Source organism: Aristolochia californica, unplaced genomic scaffold (genome assembly GCF_029961685.1).
Source record: "Aristolochia californica isolate CCGP_79_NKW_82.1479 unplaced genomic scaffold, dmAriCali1.0.hap1 SCAF_2, whole genome shotgun sequence".
NCBI classification, from domain to species: Eukaryota; Viridiplantae; Streptophyta; class Magnoliopsida; order Piperales; family Aristolochiaceae; genus Aristolochia; species Aristolochia californica.
In genome coordinates this window covers 49,284,742-49,308,186 of record NW_027181881.1, presented here as the reverse complement: position 1 = coordinate 49,308,186, position 23,445 = coordinate 49,284,742, and the positions used below count along the sequence as shown (strand labels likewise).

At 42.3% G+C, this 23,445-nt stretch overlaps 1 protein-coding gene across 1 annotated transcript in view; it reads right to left on the bottom strand.

Moving 5' to 3' along the window:
• Positions 1–23,445, bottom strand: part of LOC137956867 (1,4-alpha-glucan-branching enzyme 2-2, chloroplastic/amyloplastic-like) — a 76,692-nt gene that overhangs the window by 14,815 nt on the left and 38,432 nt on the right. Inside the window, exons 7-14 of the mRNA XM_068804520.1 lie at positions 21,487–21,567; positions 20,091–20,207; positions 19,872–19,955; positions 19,613–19,734; positions 17,336–17,455; positions 17,019–17,148; positions 16,773–16,883; positions 10,800–10,928 (exon numbers count right to left, since the gene is read on the bottom strand). Coding sequence (XP_068660621.1) covers positions 10,800–10,928; positions 16,773–16,883; positions 17,019–17,148; positions 17,336–17,455; positions 19,613–19,734; positions 19,872–19,955; positions 20,091–20,207; positions 21,487–21,567 — 894 coding nt within the window. The remainder of the gene's footprint in view (positions 1–10,799; positions 10,929–16,772; positions 16,884–17,018; positions 17,149–17,335; positions 17,456–19,612; positions 19,735–19,871; positions 19,956–20,090; positions 20,208–21,486; positions 21,568–23,445) is intronic.

Genomic DNA, 23,445 nt, shown 5'->3' with positions numbered 1-23,445 from the left:
GTTTAAATAGAAAAGAAAAGGAGGGGAGCAACACTCCTGTTTTTCCAGCATCCTTGGTGTCTTCTTCCTCACGGTGAAACCAGAGCTTGAAGCTCTTCTCCCTGGCTGTTCCGTCAGCCTCTGGTAGTGGTGGTTCTGTCCACCGAACTCGGAGCTTGGAGCTCTTGGTCTAGGCTGTGCCGTCAGCCTCAGTTCGTGGTGGTTCTGTCCACGAACTCTGAATCTCAGAGCTGGGAGCTCTGGTCTTGGCTGTTCCGTCAGCCTCCATTTGTCATGGTATCAGAGCTTGGAGCTGCTCTTGAAATAGTTTCTGGGAGTGGTGGTTCAGCTTCTCTGTGCTGAACGTGAGCATGGAGCTCAAGCTCTCTGTCCGACGAGCCAAATCTCTGTTCGAGCTCACGGTTTCTGTCCAAGGGGTCTCTGTTCGAAAATTTCTGTCCGAGCTCAGGGTTTCTGGGCTGAAGGGTCTCGGTGTGGCTGCTGGTGTTTCTGTCTGAGCTCAGAAGGGTGGGCTGACGGGTCTCTGTTCGAAAGTTTCTGTCTGAGCTCAGGGTTTCTGGGCTGAAGGTTCTTGGTGTGGCTGCTGGTGTTTCTGTCCGAGCTCGGAGGGGTGGGCTGAAGGGTCTCTGTTCGAAATTATCTGTTGGCTGAAGGATCTCTGTTTGAAACTATTTGGTTTGACGTGGCTCAGCTGTTCTGGGCTGAAGGTGCTCGGCTACACTACCGTTGGTCTGGTCACTTCAGTGGTGGTAGATCTGGAATTTTTAGAGGGGTGGTAGATCTGGAAATTTTTAGTGGTGGTTTCTGAAAATTTCAGCAAGGGTTTCAGTCTATTTGTGGCCTTCGGAAAACATTTTTGTGGGGCTTGTATTTCAGCCACTCTAGCTCTAGGCTTGCTGTCTTCATCATGTCAACAGACAAGTTAGATTTTTCTCCTATTCGGTTCACGGGTAAGAACTACAATGCCTGGGCATTTCAGTTACGGTTATTTGTCATGGGAAAAGACTTATGGGGGGTCATATTGATAGGTGTGATCCGGCATCACGCGAGGCTGAAGCGTTGTCAAAATGGACCACCATGGATGCTCGGGTCATGACTTGGATACTTACTGTTGAGCCTCACCTAGTTCTTAATCTGAAGCCCTATAAAACTGCAGCAGATATGTGAAATTACCTCTACAAGGTTTATAATCAAAACAGCATGGCTCGGCGGTTTCAAGTAGAATATGAGATGGCTAACTTCACACAAGGAAGCCGTTCCATTGAAGAATACTTTTCGGGTTTTCAAAATATTTGGGCTGACTATACTGATATAGTCTATGAGAACGTCCCAGTTGCTGCTCTCTCTGTTGTGCAAGCCGTACATAAAACTAGCAAGAGAGATCAATTCTTGATGAAGCTCCATCCTGAGTTTGAGATTGCCTGTTCACATCTGATGAATCGTCATCCAGTGCCATCTCTGGATGCCTGTTTGAGTGAACTTTTTAGGGAGGAGTAGTGCATTGCTACTCAGGCTGGCATGGAACATCGGGTCCAGGCTAATACCTTTGCTACTGTGGCCTATGCTGCACAAGGGAAAAATAAGGGTCGGGACATGAGTTCTGTCTAGTGCTTTCACTGCAAGGATTATGGTCACTTTGCTCGGGAATGCCTCAAGAAGTCCTGTAACTACTGCAAGAAGCCGGGTCATCTCATCGCAGCATGTCCTACTCGCCCCGAAAAGAAGAAGAATACTGCTTATCATGCCTCCATCGGTACTTCTAGTTCTGCCGCATTGCCGACTGCCATCCCGGTTACTACAATTCCTGTTCCTCCAACACTCGCAAATCCGAACATACTCACCCTTGAAATGGTACAACAGATGGTCATCTCTACTTTTGCTACTTTTGGTCTCTCAGGTAAGCATAAAGTCTCTTCTCAGCCATGGTATTTTGATTCCGGTGCCTCTAACCATATGCGCAACAATGTCGTGTCTCTTTCTAATGTCTGAAAGTATGATGGAAACCTGAAAATCAACACTGTTGATGGCAGCTCTCTGCCTATCAGTGTTGTTGGTGATCTCTCTCCCACCTTAGCTGATGTCTTTGAGTCCCCAAACCTCTCTACAAATCTTCTTTCTGTTGGTCAACTGGTTGATAAAAATTGTAATGTTCAGTTTTCTCGCTCTGGTTGTGTTGTGCAAGATCAAGCGTCAGGGAAGGTAATTGCAATGGGGCCTAAAGTGGGACGACTATTTCCACTTAAAGTCTCTCTCCACCATTATTCCGTGTGCTCCTGTACTTTCCTTTGCATGTAATGTTGTTGGCTCTGGCACTAAGATGTGGCATAGACGTCTAGGCCACCCAAACTCTGATGTTCTTCGTACAACGTTTAATTCTGGTTTATTAGGCAATACAACATGCTCTTCTCTTGATATTTCTTTTGATTGTTCATCACGCAAACTTGGCAAAAGTAAGGTCCTACCTTTTCCTCATCATGTGTCACATGCCTCCCAATGTTTTGATCTTATTCATAGTGATGTTTGGGGAATCGCTTCTGTTGTCTCGCATGCGCAATATAAGTACTCTGTAACCTTTATTGACGACTTCAGTCGTTTTACATGGGTCTACTTCTTACGGGCTAAGTCTAAAGTTTTCGTAGTATTTAAGCGGTTTCTTGTGCTTCTTGAGACTCAATTCTCTGCTCACATTAAGGTACTGCGCTCCGATTCTGGAGGTGAGTACATGTCTACTGAGTTCCAGGATTTTCTTCAAAGCAAATGCATTATCTCTCAGCGTTCTTGTCCTTCGACATTGCAACAAAATGAAGTTGCTGAGCAGAAAAATAGTCATCTTATTGATATGGTCCGAACTCTTCTCCTTGAATCATCTGTTCCTCTCCATTTTTGGTGCGAAACACTTTCTACCTCAGTTCATTTAATCAACCGCCTGCACTCTCCTACCTTGCATCATGTTTCTCCATTCTTTAAGTTATTTGGTTATTCTCCGTCATATACTGGTCTTCGGACATTCGGTTGTGTTTGTTTTGTGTATCTATCTGATCATGAACAACACAAACTTACAGCCCAGTCAGTTATGTGTGTTTTTCTTGGTTATGCCATTTCTCAAAAAGGCTTTGCTATGATCCGCATGCTTGTCGTATTCGTGTTTCTCGAAATGTGGTTTTCTTTGAAAATCAATATTTCTTTCCATCTCATGTTGCATTGCCAACTACATCTTTGTCTATTCTGCCTAGCTTTGATGAGTCTCGCCCCACTTCATTTGTGCCCCCTCCTGGTCCTGACCTGGCGCCTGCTCCTGATCATCCTTCTGCTCCTGCCTCCATCACTCTTCGCCGGTCTACTCACCCTTCTCGGCCTCCTAATAGGTATGGTTTCTTCTCCCCTGTCTCTCTTGTGGCTACTTTATCATCTATTTCCATACTCTCTTGCTACAAAAAGGTAATGGCACATGAGTGTTGGCAAAAAACAATGCAAACAAAACTACAAGCTCTAGAGGAAAATCACACCTGGGACATTGCTACTTGCCCCCCTGCTATTCGTCCTCTTGGGAGTAAATGGGTTTTCTCTGTCAAGCTTTGTTCAGATGGATCTTTGGATCAGTACAAAGCCTGCCTCTTAACATTGGGGAACAAGCAAGAATATGGGATTGATTATGATGATACATTTGCTCCAGTTGCCAAGATGACCACAGTTCGCACTATATTAGCCATTGCAGCCTCACAGTCCTGGCCACTGCATCAGATGGATGTGAAGAATGCCTTTCTCCATGGCGATCTACAAGAGGATATCTACATGAAGCTCCCCTCTGGTATGACTACTTCTTCTCCTAATGATGTCTGCAAGCTACGCCGTCCTCTATATGGGCTTAAGCAAGCTCCTCGAGCTTGGTTTGAGAAGTTTTGCGGTACACTTATTCTCCACAAGTTTACACAGTCAGTATGATTCCTCTCTTCTATCACAAGTTTGCCGCGGGCATGGTCATTCTCTCGGTTTATGTGGATGACATCATCATTACTGGCACTAACTCTGGCATGATTACTAAGCTTCAGCAGGTGTTGCATGCAACTTTTCATATGAAGGATCTTGTCCAGCTCACGTACTTCTTAGGGCTGGAAGTACATCATCGACCCAACGGTATTTTCTTAAACCAGCATAAGTATATTCAAGATATTATTACTCTAGCTAGTTTGGAGGACACTTCTTCGGTCGCTACTCCTATGGAGGTCAATGTCAAATACAAGAAAGATGAAGGGGCTCTTCTTGATGATCCTACTATCTATCGACACCTGGTTGGGAGTCTCATATACTTGACCACTACTCGTCCTGACATATCTTATGCAGTTCATTAGGTCATTCAGTTTATGTCTTCTCCTCGACACCTTCATCTTGCAGCAGTTCGGCGAATCATATGCTATCTGCGAGGTTCTCCTACTCGTGGATTATTCTTTCCTACAAGCCCCACGCTTCGACTGGTTGCCTATAGTGATGTTGATTGGGCTGGGTGTCCCGATACCCGTCACTCTACTATAGGTTGGTGTACGTTTTTAGGGGATGCATTGATTTCTTAGAAATGTAAGAAACAAGACCAGGTGTCCAAGTCCTCTACCGAAGCCGAGTATCGTGCCATGTCTACCACGTGTTCTGAAGTTATATGGCTACGCGGTCTTCTTGCTGAACTCCAGTTTCTTCAGACTACCCTACACCTCTCCATACAAATAATACGAGTGCTATTCAGATTGCTCCCAACCTTGTTTTCCATGAGCACACCAAGCACATTGAAGTTGATTGTCACTCTATCCGCAACACTTTGGAGCGCCGGGTAATATCTCTTCCGTACATCTCTTTGGATCTTCAAGTGGTTGATGTCTTCGCCAAAGCATTGTCTCAACCCCGACATAATTTTCTGGTTGGCAAATTGTTGCTGGTCGACTTCCCAACATCAATTTGAGGGGGAATGTTACCATATGTTGGAATGTATATAAGATAGGCTTTATGTTAATATTTATTGTATAATTTATGTCATGTACATAGGCTATTTAGAAAGGGATTAGTTGGGCTGGGTTGCATTGTATTTAGCCCATGGGCTGTAATGTAATTAAACTAACCCTAAGTTTAAATAGAAAAGAAGAGGGGAGCAACACTCCCATTTTTCCAGCTTCCTTGGTGTCTTCTTTCCCACGGTGAAACCAGAGCTTGAAGCTCTTCTCCCTGGCTGTTCCATCAGCCTCTGGTGGTGGTGGTTTTGTCCACTGAACTCAGAGCTTGGAGCTCTTGGTCTAGGTTGTGCCATTAGCCTCAGTTCATGGTGGTTCTGTCCACGAAATCTCAGAGCTGGGAGCTCTAGTCTTGAATGTTCCGTCAGCCTTCATTTGTCACAGAACAAAAAACATCTATGAGTATCAAATTTCTAATCCGTCCTGCTAGTCATTCATGGCCATATTAAATGTATGTTGGAGCTCGAACTCGGCTCAAACTCGGTTAAAATTATTGGGCTCGAACTCGATAACAATTTTAGGCTCAAGGCTGGGCTTGAGGCTGGGTTCGGCCCGAGCTCGAGTTCGAAATATTTAAATCAAGTTCGGCTTGAACATAGGTAGGTTCGGGCTTGGCTCGGCTCGATGCCACCCCTACAGTTGTCACTAGTGATTGGCTCCAGCTCTACGGGAACACTTGTGGTTCGGTCTTGAGCTATGCTGGCTCCGACCCATTCAGATTGACACCAAACTTGATAAATGGGGCCCTGCTCCCTTCAGGTTTGACAATACCTGGCTGATGGACAAGAACTTTTCTGATAATATCACATCTTGGGGAACCCTAATTATGGCGGCTGGTCCCTCCCGCGCAAGCTGAAGCGCCTCAAAGAAAAACAAATATTGGTCCTCGGAACATCGCCTTACTACCACCTCTCACAAGTCCTCTCTTCAGTCTTAGATTGTTGCCCTAGATGTGATTGAGGAACAAAGGTGCCTTACTTATACTGAATTTTCCAACCGCATCTCCCTTCAATGCCGTTTTCAAACTATTCTTCACATGAACGGGTTCAGTGGAAGAAAAGGGCCCGCTTGAAGTGGTTGGTCGAGGGCGATGCCAACACAAAGTTCTTCCATGCAATCGCCTTGGCCCGCCGGAGAACTAACCGGGTTACTTCCTTGTCTATTGACAATGAAGTCATCTTGGATAGGGTCTCTATTACCGATGTTCTTTTCAGTTTTTTACAGATCTCTACAGGGAGGAGTGCCACTACTGACCCTACCTGTCTAGCCTCCATTTCACCTTGATATCTCCCACCTTGGCGGCATTCATTGAGCTCCCTTTCTTGGACTTGGAGGTTGAGGATGTGGTCTCGAGACTCCCTCGAGATAAGGCACCGGGCCCTGACGGGTATAATGGGGAATTTTATAGAGCCTGCTGGCCCACTCTATATTGGACGCCATTTCCATGGTCCGCAGCTTTTATGATCGAGGGGTCACCTTTAAGAGTGTTGGTACCTCCCTTATTGCTATGGGGCCAAAGAAAGCTAGCATTGAGCACCCTCATGACTTCAGACCAATCAGCCTCGTCTCAAGCCCATACAAGATCATTATTGCTCACATCCTGGCTCATCGGCTTAAGGTTGTTCTTCCTGCCATCATGCACCGGGGTCAGAGTGCTTTTATTAGAGGCCAGGAAATCCTCGATTCAGCTATGGCCACGCATGAGATTGTTGATCATTTTGTCAAGTTGGGTCTCCAGAGGTTTGTCCTCAAGCTTGACCTTGAAAAGGCTTTTGATCTGGTGAACTAATCCCTTCTGGACGATATTATGCAACGCATGGGCTTCGGGGACACATGGAGATTTTGGATTCGCAATTGTATCTCTTCGGCTTCGTACTCTTTGCTCCTTAATGGCACGGTATGTGGCTTCTTCCAAGGCTCTCATGGCATCCGTCAAGGAGATCCCCTCTCCGCGCTTGTCTTCAACATTATTGCTGAGTACCTATCCTCTATATCCTACTTTGCTCGCAATATTGGTTGGCTTGAGGCCGTTTCAGATCAGAGTTGCTTTGATATCCCTCTGCTTTAGTTTGCAGATGACACTGTACGCTTCGGTGTTGAGACGCTTGATCAAGTCCACAACATTAAGGCCCTTCTCGGCCTATTTGAGATCGCTTCTGGTTAAAAGGTTAACTTGGGGAAGACGACCATCATGGGATATTATATTGACCCCCCCCTGCTTCAGCTCATGGCAGACACTTTGGGATGCTCAGTTGCGGTAGGCCCCTCTTACTACCTAGGCCAGCCTCTTACTGATTGTCGGCCCTGATTGGGATTATGGGCCCCGGTCATTGAGCGGCTTGAGCGCCAACTCTCCACTTGGAAGGGTAGGATGCTCTCCAAGGCAGGCAGATTGACTCTTCTCAATTCGTGTCATGCGGGTATCCCCAACTACTTCCACTCATTCTTGCCTTGCCCAGCCTCTATCAGCCAACGCATCGACATGATCAAGAGATGCATCTTGTGGCGTGGTACTGGGAATGAGTTCCATTATCATCTAGTCAGTTGAGGTAAGCCGAAGTCTTTGGGCAGTCTTGGGATCAGACGCACCAAGGAGACGGGTCACGCTTTGTTACTCAAGTGGTTCTGGAAACTCAATACCCCCTCGGGGGCATCTTGGAAACCAATAGTGGCCTCCAAGCTACAACATCTTGCAGATAGATGGATTACTGATGGCAACAATCATCACCTCTCCCCTATTTGGAAGGCCATGTTCCATCTGCTTTCCACATTCCATGCTGCGATTTGGTTTTTTGTTGGGGAAGCCTCCAGCTTGCGTTTTTGGATGGATTGGTGGTTGGGCGATGAATCTCTTGCCTCATCCTACCCGCCACTTGTCCAACTCACCAGTTGTCATGACCTATCTGTCTACGATGCTTGGGGAAATGGCTCCTGGGATCTTCGTCTGAGATGTGACCTTGTTGAGGAGGAGGCTATATCTGTTTGTGGCCTGATTGATGGTCTTAGTAGTGTTAAGGTCCATCCCCAGACAACTGATTGGTTGATCTGGCTTCTTGACGACAGCAGGCGTTTCTTGGTCTCCTCAACCTACCGCCATCTTATGAGTTGGACTCGACCTCCGGCCCCTCACTCGGCCACCATTACTCGGTGCCTCTTGGCTCCTCCCAAGGTAAATTTTTTCCTCTAGAGTGCCTATCACAACAGGATCCTCACTGCCGACAACCTTATTAGGCATGGCAACATTGCACCTAATCCTCTGCCCCTTCTGCGGGATGGAAGCTGAGACTATTAGCTACATTCTCCTTCACTATGCTTTCGCCTAGCAGATCTGAAATACTAAGATTGATAGCAAGGGCCTCATTTTCTGCATCCCCCTCGACCGGAGCACCAAGTGCCGCTAATCCTCTGGGGTTCGCCTCCCCAGCCTCAGCAAGCTCATGTTAGCTACATGCATTGCTTACATTCCTTGGGGCCTCTAGAAGGAGAGTAACTTCAGACGGTTAGATTGTGCTTCTCTCTCTGCTGCTGAGGTGATATGCACTGCTACAGGCCTCATCTCTACATGGATCTACACTTGAAAAAAATTTGCTTGCCTCTCTTGTGCCTCTACCTGCACTAACTGGAAGATTATTGCTCAGATGTTTGTTTTTTCTGCACCCTGCAGGTTGCTGTTTGGGCGCCTCCTCCCACCGGTCATTATAAACTTAACTTTGATGGCAACGCCTTTGGGAGCCCGGGTTTGGTTGGCTTTGGTGAGGTGATTTTTGACCCTGGAAGCTCTGCTATTGTTTCTTACTCTGGTCCTCTTTGCATTGCGGACTCGACTACTACTGAGCTCTCTGGACTCCTCCAAGGCCTTCACATATTTTAGGATCGCTTCTAAGGTCCACTTATTGTGGAAGGAGACTTCAAAGTCGTCAACGGATGGTGCTCCACCATTACTTGTTCTTGGTCTCATGTACTTGTCAAGAGGCTGGCCAATACAACCTAAAAGACTAGTCATTTAAGTGCGGAAAGCCAACCTAATCAAGAGAGGTGGACCGGAACCACCTCTGACACCCACCCCACCCCTTACCGCTCCCTGCGGGATTCGAAGGCGGGACGTGCCAGACCTAGCTCTGATACCATGTCAAACACCTAGCAACTTCCCAGGAGGTCACCCATCCTAGTACTACTCTCGCCCAAACTCGCTTAACTTCAGAGTTCTGAGTCAGACGCCTAGCCAATACAACCCAAGAGACCGGTCTGTTAGATGCGGAAAGCACAACACTTAACCAGAGTGGACGGAACCACTCTGACACCCACCGTTCCCGGGTTCGGGACAACTACACTCCGGGATTCGAACTCGGAACATGGGCGCCAACTTTGACAGTACTTAGATCAGCCAATTCGGCTGCTGATTTGTGTGCTAAATTGGGTCCCTCCCTTCAATCTCTTGTTGTCAAAGGAGATCTCCCTTGATGTATTCTCTTGCATTGCTTTGAAATAACATGTTCACCATTTAAAAAAAAACACAACATTTGTACCCTTACTTTTCAATACAATTGCAGTTGCACTCTAAGATTGTAAGTACCCCATGTAGCCAAATGACATTTTTAGCTAAAGAAAAGAAGTTCATCAACACCAAATTGAGCCTAACATATTACAGTAAGAAAAATGAGATTCTAAAACATAACCACTGACTACAACTTATCAATATTCAACTTAAATGCCATAGATTTCTATGGAGAGACAAATTCGAACAGTGACAAGTTCAACACTTACAGCTAGATCATCTACTACAGGTTTTATTTGTTGTTTCACTCCAAACTAAAATTTGAAATGATAGTATAGTGAAAACAATTATGGTATTTGTTAAAATATCAACTCAGGGGTATTTTGGTCATTTCATATATTATATTTTTATCTTATATGTTGTCTGTTAGGTAGGCAATATCTTCAAATGTCTATGGATCAATTTTCATTCATTTTAGAGATGTATTTTAGGAGATATGTAAGTTTATGTTTTGAGAGATATTTTTGTCTTTGATGTAAAAATCGCTTAAAACCCTGATTAAACGAGAAAGGAGGTGTCCTTTTTGAAGCATACACTCTAAGGTAGCAGCTACTGCTCCTCTCCAAGCTCTTCTTTTATTTCTCTTCTTTTTCACTCAAATATCAGATTTTTCAGTATTCAAACCTAATTTAAAACAAATTACATCTTTATTCCTACCTGTAAAAATTGCAAAAATATTCCATCTACATTCAAGCCTGTAAAAATTGCAAAAAATATCTACATTCCAATCTGTAAAAATTGCATAAATATTCCATCTACATTCCAGCCTATAAAAAATGCAAAAATATTCCATCTAAATTCCAACCTAGAAAATTTTGAGAAATTGAATTTTACCATACATGCTTCATCTTTCTATCCTTAGTTCTAGGGATTCTGAATTCAGTCATTAAATATTCAAGAGATTCTTTACCTTTCTTGTAGAAACTATGGTTTAATCTTGTAAACCTCCTTATCTACATCTGCAGAGTTACTATATCCTCTTCATTTATTAGCTAGCAAGCCTTCTTAGGTTGTGTCAAATACTTACTAATGTAACTGCTTAGCGAATTCAAGGCAAATTCCATTTTCCAAAGTTCTTGAGCATTTACGCATACATCTGTTACCATACATCACAGCAGTGATTGATCTCTTATATTTTCATAAAGGAAAGATTTCCATCAAATAAAAATATGTTTTTACAATTATATGGAAGAGAACACAGAAGTTGTAACTAACAAAGAATAACAAAAAAACAAGGAGGACTAACTTACATCTTCTCCAACAGTAACAACTTCGGGAAAGAGACCATGAATGAGGTCATTTACTAGCATCAAATAAACTACTGCATCAACATCAGTTGAAAATCCAAAATACTCATTATAGTTTCCGGTAAATACAGTCTGCAAACACATACAACAGCATCTATCAAGAAAAGCACTACTAGCTAATCTCTAAAGGAGAGAAATTAATCCAGAAGAAAAAGTAGAATACCAATGCATTAGCACAACATTGGTATCTGATCATTCTAACGCAATTATAAGATGAAGATACAAGATAAAGGAGGTACAACAATGCTGTCTTCATAAAAAGCCACACAGCATTAAATATACCAACTACATTGTTGGCAGAATAGTAAAGTGCATCTAAATTTCCACAGACATACACATGTAAATCCAGAGGGAACGAGAATTTTAGTCTATGTGATTATCCATTACTGGAACTTTATGAAATCTCCTTTCACATTAAAGAAACTAAAGCAGAAATATTATTTAGAACAAAGGTGAAATACAAAAGGGGGAATTTCCACTGAAAAATAAAAATCATATAGAAACTGAATCAGTATAGTTAACAATTAACCAATTTTGATTTAATAAAATTCAGCATCATTTAAAAAAAAATTAACCAATCCTGAGAATTCCCCAACCTGTCTATATGGGTGTGACTTTTGTTGGGATTTGTGTTTTATGAAGTGCTAACAAGAACGCAGATTATTTAGCACGAGTGGGGACTGCTCTGCATGATACTGTAGTGAGTGACTTATTCCCTTTAAATATGGGATAAAGTTTTGAATCTGGCCTGTTGTTTGGCTGTTTGTGTAATTTTTTTTCTTTGTTCTTCAATGAAATTTCTAACTTCATTTAAAAAAAAAAAAAATTAAATTCCATAATCTAACAAAATGGTCAGCAAGAGAATTGGCTCCCTGGGAAGATGAGACCACTCAATCTAAATTAAGACGGCAATATCTTGGATCTAGATGAATTGCTGGACAATCTCCAAGCAAATATGCTGCCCCTTGGGCCCAAGAGATGCATGATTTGGAGTCCCCTTAACTAATGACTGGACAAGAGAAGTGCTGATCGTGGATCTTGAGTCTGTGAAGGAGAGCAAAAACTTCTACTGAAATGGAAAATTACATTGTATTTACTATTTTCTATTGTATGTGCTAATTTTCCATAGATAACACAAGTATCATGTTCTTAAAAGAACATTAATTTTACTTTGCGCATCTACTTCTACAATAAAGGAATCAAATGCAAGGCTAAGGGGGCTTCATTCATTGCCCTCATACCCAAGAAAAAGGATGTGGAGCACCCTCATAACTTCAGACCAATTAGTTTATTACCAAGCTCCTACAAGATAATTCCTTGCCTTCTTGGTCATAGACTCAAAAGCCATCCTTCCTTTGGTCATTCACAGTGGTCAAAGTGCATTTGTGAAAGGGCACAATATTCTTGACTCAGCCATGGCAGCCCATCAGGTAATAGATTTTTTCAAGCGTTCCGGAAAACCTCACTCATTCTCAAACTTGATCTTGAAAAGGCTTTTGCCTGAGTGAATTAGCAACTTCTTAATGACATTCTTGGCTCCATGGGGTTTAAGAAACTGTATCTCCTCCGCCTCATACTCACCCCTTAATGGCACTGTGTGTGGATACTTCAAAGGCACTCATAGCATTTGTTAAGGTGACCCAATTTCTCCCTTGCTCATTAACTTGATCGCTGAGTACCAGTCTTCCATGATCTACTCAGCAAAGGAGGCGAGATGAAACAACTAGTAGCGGATAATCCTGAATTTGACATCCCCCTTCACTTCGCGGATGACACGATTTGCTTTTGAGAGTGATCTTCGGCAAGGCATTACTCAGCTTATTCAAAATCATCTCTGGCTAGAAGATTAGTTGGGGTAAGACCATGCAGATGCACTACCACTTGGGAGAGGACGAACTTCGCTTGATGATAAATTACTTGGGATGCATATATTCTAATCTTTCAATTATCTACTTGGGCCTGAGCTTATTTGATAACGGACTAAATAATAATCTTTGGACTCTGGTAATAAAAAAAATGAAGCATGATCTATCCACTTAAAAGAATCGTCTTCTTTCAAAAGCTGGTCGCCTTGTCTTGCTTAAGTCTTGTATAGCCAGGCTTCCCAACTATTGTCTCTCATTTATTCTTTGTCCTGCCTACATATGGTGCATGATGGAATCTTCAAAAAGACTGTTCCTTTGGCGCAAATACCATCTACAAAACTGGAATGATGTTTGTAGACAGCGCCAATTTGGGGGTCTTGAGTTTGAAGCACTAAAGACAAGAGCAAAGCCTTACTCAAATAGATTTGGAAGTTTAATTCATCGCCCAACTCCTAGCAGCCAATGGCTGCTGCTAAAATAAGTGGAGAGCCAATTGGTGGGTGGTAGGGGGATCCAGAGCGAGGCTCTCTCCTCTTTGGAGATCACTATATTCGTTACTGCCATCATTTGCCACTGCTATAAGATATTACATTGGCAATCATCTTAGGATTGAATTCTGAAATAATTGGTGGTTGGGAAGTGGCTCTTTGAAAAACACTTGCATCTCTGTTCGGCCTCGCTTCTAACCCATCCATATCTGTTGCTGAATCTTGCCATGCTAATAGTAACGGGGATCTTCACTTCCAAAGAGGACTAAGTGACGATGAGGCCCAGACTGCTAGCAATCTTTTGTTGACTTTGGGTAGTGTCAAGATCAGAACATATGCAGGACCAAATTCTTTGGATGCATGACGAAAGCCTCAGATTTACAGTCTCCTCAACTTACAAGCATATTAGCAGCTGAAATCCCCCTTCAGTGCCTGACAGTGCTGCCATCTCTCTTCGCCTCTCAGGGCCTCCCAAAGTCTGCTTCTTCTTATGGAGTGCCCTTCTCAATAAAATCCTCATAGCTGATAATCTTAGAAGAAGAGGCAACTCATCTCCTAGGCCCCATTGCCCATTCTGTGATGGTGCTAAAGAAACTGTTTTGCATATCCTTCTCCATTGCCCTTTTGCCTGGAAGATCTGGTCTCATTTCTTCAACGGGATTAGTCTCCAGATTTGCCTCCTTAGTGACCTTACTATGGTTAGTGAGATGTCCAAAGGGACATATATTCCTGGTTTGGGCATGGCTTTCCTCTCGGCGTGCTTCGCCTGCATCTATTGGGGCTTATGGATTGTGAGAAATAATAGGAGTGTTAAATTGGGTCCAAAGCCCTATCCCAAAATGACTAGTCAACTTAAAAAGCCTCTTTACCAACTAATAAACTCAAGATCTGTGTACTCACTAATCTATGTGAGACTATTCGTTAACACTCCCCCTCAATGTAGACCCTCCTTTGTGGCTCTACAAGTGGATAATTTAGGAGTAGGCAGTTTAGGTGTAGACCCTCTTTTGTGGCTCTACAAGTGGATAGTTTAGGTGTATGCTCTCTTTTGTGGCTCTACAAGTAGATAGTTTAGGTGCAGGCCCACATATGAGTACCCGCTCTGATACCATGTTAAATTGGGTCCAAGGCCCTATCCCAAAATGACTAGCCATGGTAAAGAGGTTTCTAAAGTTGGCTAGTCATTTTGGGATAGAGCCTTCGACCCAACTTACCAAGGAGGTTCTAAAACAAATTTTCTACTGCTGAGGAAGTTTCCATCAGTATTAATGGTGAAATTACTACTCGCATTTGGACTAGAAAAAAATTTCATAGTTTGCCAGAGGTTCCAATTCATATTAATTGGCGTGTCATTGCACAAATGTCTATCACTTGCACACTCCACTGTTGAAGAATGGAAAACCCCCTTCCCATGGCGTGTCATAGTTTCCACTATCTCTTGTAATCAGCCAATTCGGTTGCTGATTTGTGTGCTAAATTACCCCCCTCCCTCTTTAAGGTCTTGTTGTTAGGAGAGGCCTCCCTTGATGTATCCTCTTTCTCTTTGAAATAAAATTATCAACATTTAAAAAAAATCAATGGTGTGTTGAAGCTTAATTTCGACAATAGTGCTCTTGAAAAATCTGTGCAAGGCTGGTTTTGAACGAGTTATCACTAATAGTGAGGGTACTACCGTTAGTACTTACTTCGGACCATTGGGGATTTCTGCCTCCACTTCAGCCAAACTTCATGCGCTTTTGAACTGGTTGATCATCTTCAAAGATCATTTGGGTGCAGATCTTCTCATTGAGGGGGATTCTAAAGTTGTGGTAGGATGGTGTTCCTCGCTACCCACCCCCCAGTACCATTGAACTGTGTTTCATGTAGTTGTAAAAATTTCTTCTTTGTTGAGTTATTCTTGGTCTCATGTATCTAGGTCTACTAATTTTTTAGTTGATTCCCTGGCCGAGCATGAAGCCTCTCTTCAATTGCTTGTTCTAATGAGAACGCTCCATCACTAACCCGGGTTTTTTTTTTTTTTTTTGAAATGATGCTGATTTTTATTAAGGCAAAAGCTCCAAAGAGCAATTTACAAAGGAGGGAATCATTCCCATACAATGAGAGATTGTTGGGAAGTTCCGAATTTTGCCAATTTATCAGCCAAAGTGTTGGCTGATCTAGGAATAAGATTCCAATTACAATGCGTAGAAGATATAATGCCAGCAATACTATCAGTTATGGGCCAATGGCACCAAGGGGGACGGTTGTCTTTGGAACACCAACTAATAATCGTCTTCGAGTCACCTTCAATGATTAACTTGCCATGGAGACGATCCCTGAAGATTTGGAGGCCGAACAGCAGAGCACTAACTTCAACAATATTAGAATCAGCAACGCCCACCGGACCAACATAAGAAAGAATGGGGTCTCCATTGTGCCCTTTGAATACACCACCTGCTCCTGCTGGACCAGAACATCCAATAGCACTACCATCAAAATTCAGTTTTATGCAGTCGCAAGGGGGAGGATCTCAGATAGCCATTCTAGGAGCTCTGCTAGGGCCAGACATGTGAGCGATCAAATTCCAATTTTCCCGAAGGGAAACCCCTGATAGAGTGGCAAAATCCTTCTTTGTATGAAGCCAACTCAAAATGAGGCCGACGGCATGAGAAGCCATGTTGTCTAGGGTGCTAGCTTTAGAGTTGAATCTTCGGGTGTTTTGCTCAAGCTAAATGCACCATGGAACATGCGCCAGACAGGCCGAAAGAATTAACTTGCCCAACCGAGGAAGGAGAATCCCTCGAACCATCTCAAAGGTGCCAAAGAGGTCCTGATGTAGCCCGAGTTGGAGCCCGATTTTCTAAAAGATCTTCATCCAAACTTGCCACGAAAATCCATAGTGTAAGAGGACGTGCTAGACTGTCTCTTCGCAATCACCGCAAAGGGGACAAGAAAGATCGGGGGCAATGAAGCCTCTTCTATGAAGTTTGTCTGAAGTAAGAATCTGTTCTCTGATAGCTGACCACACAAAGAATTTGATTTTGCTTGGTGCTGAGAGTTTCCAAGCCAGATTTGCCTTGTGCTCATGAGGACTGTAGTCTTGCTTTCTGATATGAGAGTAAGCCGAAGTGACAGTGAATTGACCATTATTACTGGGCTTCCAAATCAGCTTATCAATAGAGTGCTCCCGGATAATAGTATTATTATTATTGAGTTTAGTAAGGAGAGAGAAAAAAGCCAACGATTCCTCATCATTTAATCCCTGACGGAACTGAAGACTCCACGAGTGATCACTCCATGAATCAGCCACAGAGCAAGAGAGGTCGCTTGCCACCCTATACAACCCCGGGAAGTCCTCTGAGAGAGATTGGGGGCCACACCATTCGTCCGATTAGAAGAGAAGGGTCCTTCCATTACCTGTGTGAAATGTGGGGTTTTGATTATGTTTTGTTCTTGCCTTGCCTTGAATTAAAACTCCTTTTTTCCTAAAAAAACAATTATATTACTATTAAATTATCAAAATAGGTGCTTTCTAGACAGGAGCAAAGAACTTGGTACAACCCGAAGTTCATGAACAAAATTACCTGTAATCCATGGTGAGTATACATCATTGAAGTCACACCATCGAATCTAAACCCATCAAACCTGTACTCGTCAAGCCACCATCTTGCATTTGAAAGGAGAAACCGTAGTACCTAAAAGTTAACATGAGGATGAGAGAATTAGTCTGACAACACCATCGAACAAAACTTTCTTCAAAAAAAAGCTACATGCATAAAAAGACTCCCTTAAATGATTTATGTAAATAATGGATTAGTTACTACACATACTTCCCAGTTTGCATAGTTGAACAGGTGAGAATCCCACATCCAATGATGACCCCGTGACCCAGAGTGGAAGTAGTGACTGTCTGTTCCATCAAACATATTCAAGCCATCCAAAACATTGTTTGAAGCATGACTGCATGCAATGACATATTCCTGGTTCAATTTACCAATTTTTTTTTTGTATAATGTTTTATTAAGATACAAGGATGGACAAATTTAAATTGTTTCATTACATAGAAAAAAAAGTATAAAAACAAACACTTGACAGCAATTAAGAATTGTAAAAGACTTGAGAAGCATCTAAGAATCTCATATGTCACCTGTGCACTATATCCATGAGCACAAGAAGACCTAGTTCATGAGCTTTGTCAATCAAAGACTTGAGTTCCTCAGGAGTTCCAAAGCGGCTACTGGGGGCAAAAAAGTTGGTGACATGATACCTGTACACACATACTAGATACTATAAATATTTTTATTTTATAATTTAATTAGTTTTCCCAACACATGGATAAATGGCATTCTACTAAAAGAAAAAATAAATGCAATAGAAGCTCTTACAAGGAGGAATACATGAAAGGTCAAAAAACAACTCTCAAAATCAATAGGAACAAAATGGAAAAGGATAAGTCCCAACAACAAGATGATGCTAGGGCCTATCGCCCTCCTACTATGGTTACCTAGAATCCTCCGCCTATCGGTTACCTTAAACTAAACTTTGATGGTAGCTTCAGGTGTCCTCGGCCTGCAGGATTTGGTGGTGTCATCCATGATGACCGCAGCAACCTCCTTCTCTCCTATGTTGGCCCCTTGGGCATCTCGAACTCCACCTCGACGCAACTTGCTGGGTTGCTTCACGGGTTGTTGTCCTTCCATGATCGTTTCTCTAGTCCCCTCGTCATTGAGGGAGACTCTAAAGTGATGACTGATTGGTGCGCAAAGTCCAAGGTTCCTCCTTGGAGCCATTGGGAAATCTTTTTGGATATTTGTAACATCTCTTCCTCCCTAGACTGTATTTGGAATCATGTTCCTAGATTCACTAATCATCTTGCGGATGCTCAAGCTAAACGGGGCACATCCCTCCAAGTTCTTGATGTAGTGGGAACACCCCCCTCTCCTCTAGGTTGTAAAGTTTGCTCTCACTTTATAAATTCACACTTTACATATAAAAATAGGCACGTAGTTGGATCCCCCAATTCAGGAGGGCTCTGAATGATGAGGAGGCGTAGGATGCAACAGCCCTAATACAAACTCTACACTCGGTGTATCTCAGAGGAATGGGAAGTGACTCAATTGTCTAGTCCCTTAGTCATCAGGCCTGTTTTCTGCTGTCTCCTTCTTCAGGTTCATGACAGCAAATACCCCTTCAGAATAAGAGAGGAAAATAGCTCAAGCTTGGAATCTGATTGGGCCAAACAAGGTTATTCACTTCCTGTGGTCAGCCATGCACAAGAAGATCCTTAACTGTGATGGGCTTCATAAGCATGGGCCCCCAACTATCAATTCATTATGCAAGTTCTGCCTGTCATCTAAGGAAACAGTGGATCACTAGCTAATTCACTACCCTTTCAGCACCTCACTCAAGCTGCGATCATGAGAAAGTTTATAATGCAGGCATCTCTTCCTGCCTCATTCCAAGACCTTAATATCCAGTGCCAATCTTGGGATTTGCCTAAGACAAGTCAGCTCCTCTGAAGGGCTTTTGTTGCTGCAGTCCCTTGGTCCCATGGAAAGAGAGAAACACCAGAATCTTCTTCAACTTTTTGGGGGTACACTGAGAAGGTCCTCTACACAGTATTGAACTGGGCAAGCTGCTTCCTTTCCTGCCTCTCCCTGGTTAGAAAGCACTGTAAACTAGTTGCCTCTTTCTCCGGTCAAGCACCCCCCCCCCCCCCCCCTCTCTTCAGCTTGTTACTTGGTAATCATAGCCCAGTTGGAATTGGAAAGCAATGTTCGGGACCATCTGGGGCCTATTCTAGTTTCACTCTCGGGCCCTATAGGGATTAGCAACTCTGCTGGTGCCATAATAGGAACTCTCTTGCAAGGCCTCCAGCTTTTAAGGCAAAGATTTTCAGCTCTGATCAGTGTTGAAGAAAATTCAAAGGGGGCTTAGCTGGATGTCAAATAAGGCCTCCCCTTTGTGGTGTTTCAAATATATTTGTGATGAAATTAGCGACGTGCATCAATTGTTGTATCCTGGCAGCACCATCCTAGGGCTGCCAATAAGGAGTCTGGCTCCCTGGAAAAGAGAGTCTCCTGATCATTTCTCACTGTGGGAAACTCCTTCCCTCTGGTAGCTTAGAGGCCTTCGGTCTCCCTTTGTTCTTGTTTTTCCTCAGTTAATAAAAGCTATCCATTATTAAAAAATAAAATAAAAACAATAACTAAACATATGTGAAGGGCTACACACGGCCACTTTGTTAGACATGCAAACTAGACTGTGTCAGTAACCCACCTTAATTTCATGTGCACAACAAGCTGAGGTAACGAGCTCATTTTTTTCCTTTTTGAAAATTGAAAAAGTTTCAATTCCAAAAAAGAAAGCTATTATGAAACTAATAACTGGTTTAGCCATATTATGCATCAAAAAAAAGGAATACCCGAAACTTGCATAATATGAATGTTCTTGAATTGCCATAAGCTGAACGGCATTGTAACCAAGCCTTTTAATCAAAGGAAGCACCTCATCTCTGAAGTTAACATACGTGTTGATCTTTGGCTCCTGCACGTGAAAAGTTATTCAAGAAATATTACTTATTCTTCTCTGGCACATGTATCATGGGGTGGATTTTGGGACATGACAGCCATAGAAATGTTACAGTTACTATTAAAAAAATATGTAAAGGCAAAAATACTTACTATACTGCTCATTCCAACATGCGTCTCATAAATTCTAAGTGATTTGGGCCGTTTTGGCTGAGAATGCTGAAAGACATACTTTTCCTGTAATCATATGAAGGCCACAGGATATGAATTGATAGAAACTGATAAGGCAAAAATAAGCCCTTGCAAGTATGTGCAGAGCTTTGCCAACAGTACGGTTCTTCTGACACCTTACACGATACTCCCATTACCTACCTCTTCTGGAGGATCATAGTATATGCCATTATAAGGTATTTCTCCCGGAGCTTGTACGGAAAACTTGATCCAAGCAGGAATAGAATCTTTGAAACCAGAAGGAGTGTCCATGTGTATCTGTTGTCACATGGCAAACACAGGCTGTATCTCAATATCCAAAAATAAGATTTTCATGTGGGTAATCAAATATCAGTACACACTGTATGAAAAAAGTGAAGGATTCTACTACAAAGAATTCAAATTCAACACTGGAACCTCAAAAAGAAATCCATGATGAGTAAGAACATTAGCAAAAAACAGGTCTTGCCATTCCAAGAGTAGGATATAATACATAAATTACCTGAGATACGGATGTGATAGGATGGCTGAAGCCTTACCCCAAAGAGCATATATTAACAAATGTGATGACTGGAATTCATTAAAGGTACATTAAACGCAGTAAAATAATTGAATGCTCTGATGTACCTCGAACTTCAGATCATGCAATGAATGATGGCATGCAAAACACAGTTCTTCCATACAATAGTTTTCTTTTTTTGCCAGCTAGAGTAGTTTACGTAAGTGTTTAAGAAGGCTGGAACAAATCCTTTTTCAGATTAATTATAAGATGAAGCACGGTATCTTCATTTTCATTAATTTTAGATAATGGTAGCAGACTGCTATGAAAAAATGAAACATCCAGAGTGCCTGTCCTAATGTCCACCATTCTTTTCTTTTTTCTTTACACAATTTGTCAGAATTTCGTTTAGAAGAGAAGAAGGTTATCAGGCAATAAATTCAGTTCAAAGGTTCCAAATAAAACCCTCTTTTCAGAAAGCTTAACTATTATTCTTCATTCTTTTTTAGAAAGAGCCCTCTTCTGCATTTTCCCCTGTTCTGCATTCATTTTCTTTCCCCTTTAATTCATTGATTTCTTGTTCATTTCTAAAATGGCTCTTAAATTATATGATGATTTTACATCCCACATTTTTAAGTTCAACTAAGACTATTACTATATTGAATAAGCTTTCTTGTTTCTTTCTGAAATACTTGTTTACCTCGATTTAAGGGGGTGTTTAGGATGGTTTCAACACCATGAGTTGCTAAAAGAAAAGCACAGAGTTGAAACTATGACTCAAATAATATGATAGATGATCTACTTCAGGCATCAGAAGCACAGATGTAAACCCAAATTACCATTTATTAAAGGCAAAACAGAGTTTACATTCATAAAAAAATGTACTAATTTTCTGAAATTGAACTTGCCATAGTAAGACAGACAGACATGTCCTAACAAGTGAACTTTTTACTTTAGAAGCAAACATCAAACACTGGCTATCAGATGTTACTATTGCACATTGCAATCTCAAACGAAAAAAAAAAAGATGTTACTATTGCACATACAAGGAAAAAGTACCTTCACCCGGGAGCCATGAGGAATAGGAGGTGAACCATCCACGTTGTTAGGTAAAAAAATCTCCCACACACCAAACTCATCCTGCAAATGGATAATCAATTCAATGGACCTTATTGAAATAATAACTAATTGACATATAATGTAAATAATTCGTATACTCCAGGAGGCCCAAGTTTTGGTGAACAGAGACCAATGTACTGGTTCATAAAATGTTCAAACATGAGACAGTCTACTAGGTGGTTTGGTTGGAATCCAGTTCTAATCTAGAGTCGGTAATATGTAGCAGCCAGTTACTTGATGGTTGAGTATTAAAGAAGTCTTGGTTGGAAGTTTATGTGAGGATATGTTTTTTAGAATCAATGGTCAATGTTTAGTACAATCGCTTGGATTTATATTAGCCACATGGACCACTACCCAGGTGAGCATAATGCCCCAAGGATAGCAAAAAACGGATCTAGTAGAACCCAGTTCAACTGGCCGGTCCAGTACAGGTCGTATAACACTGGTTCAAACCAAAAAACTTCTATTATTCTTTATAAGACATGTTAAGTTTGCACCCTAGAAAGGTTATTTTCCCTAGAACACGTTATCTCCTCAAATTCCCTTTCATCAAATGTGGAACTTCTTCCTATATAAAAGTTGCACCAAAGTAAATCTACACAATTTTTTTTTAAATGATGTTGATTTTTATTAAGACAAAAGCTCAAAAGAGTAATTTACAAAGGAGGGAAGTCTTCCCAAACAAATTGGCAAAATTCCGAATTTTGCCAATTTATCAGCCACATAGTTGGCTGATCTAGGAATGAGATTCCAATTACAATGAGTAGAAGATACAATGTCAGCAATGCTATCAGTGACGGGCCAGTGGCGCCAAGTGGGGGAGTTGTCTTTGAACACCAAATAATAACAGTCTTCGAGTCGCCTTCAATGATTAACTTGCCATGGAGATGATCCCTGAAGATTTGGGGGTCGAACAGCAGAGCACTAACTTCAGCAGTATTTCTTTTTTTTTTTTTGAAAAAGATGTATATATATAAACAAGAAAATACAGAAATTACAAAGACTAACTTCAGCAGTATTAGAATTGGCAATGCCCACTGGACCAACATAAGAAAGAATAGGGTCTCCATTGTGACCTTTGAACACACTGCCTGCTCCAGCCGGCCCAGGACATCCAATAGCACTACCATCAAAATTCAGCTTAATGCAGTTGCAAGAGGGAGGATCCCAGATGGCCATGCTCGGAGTTCTGAAGGGGCCAGACATACGGGCTATCAAATTCCAATTTTCCTGAAGGGAGACCCCGAATAGAGTGGCAAAATCCTTCCTTGTATGAAGCCAGATCGAGATGAGGCCAACGGCAAGAGAAGCCGTGTTCTCCGGGGTGTTAGCTTTGGAGTTAAATCTCCAGTTGTTCCGCTCGAGCCAAATGCACCATGGAACATGCGCAAGACAAGCCGAAAGTATTAACTTGCCCAACCGAGGAAGGAGAATCCCTCCAACCATCTCAAAGGTGACAAAGAGGTGATGTAGCCACACTTGGAGCCCATTTTTTGGAAAAATCTTCATCCAAACTTACCACGAAAATCCACAGTGTAAGAGGACATGTTGGACTGTCTCTTCGCACTCACCACAAGGGGACAATAAAGACCGGGGGCAGTGAAACCTCTTCTGTGAAGGTTGTCCGAAGTAAGAATATGTTCTTTGATGGCCGACCACACGAAAAATTTGATTTTGCTTAGCGCTAAGAGTTTCCAAACCAGATTCGCCTTGTGCTCATGAATATTGTAGTCTTGTTTTCTTATATGAGAGTAAGCAGAAATAACAGTGAATCGGCCATTATTATTGGGCTTCCAAATCAGCTTATCAACTGAATGCTCCCGGATAATAGTACTGCTGAGTCCGGTAAGGAGAGAGCAAAAAGCCCACGATTCCTCATCATTTAATCCCCGGTGGAAT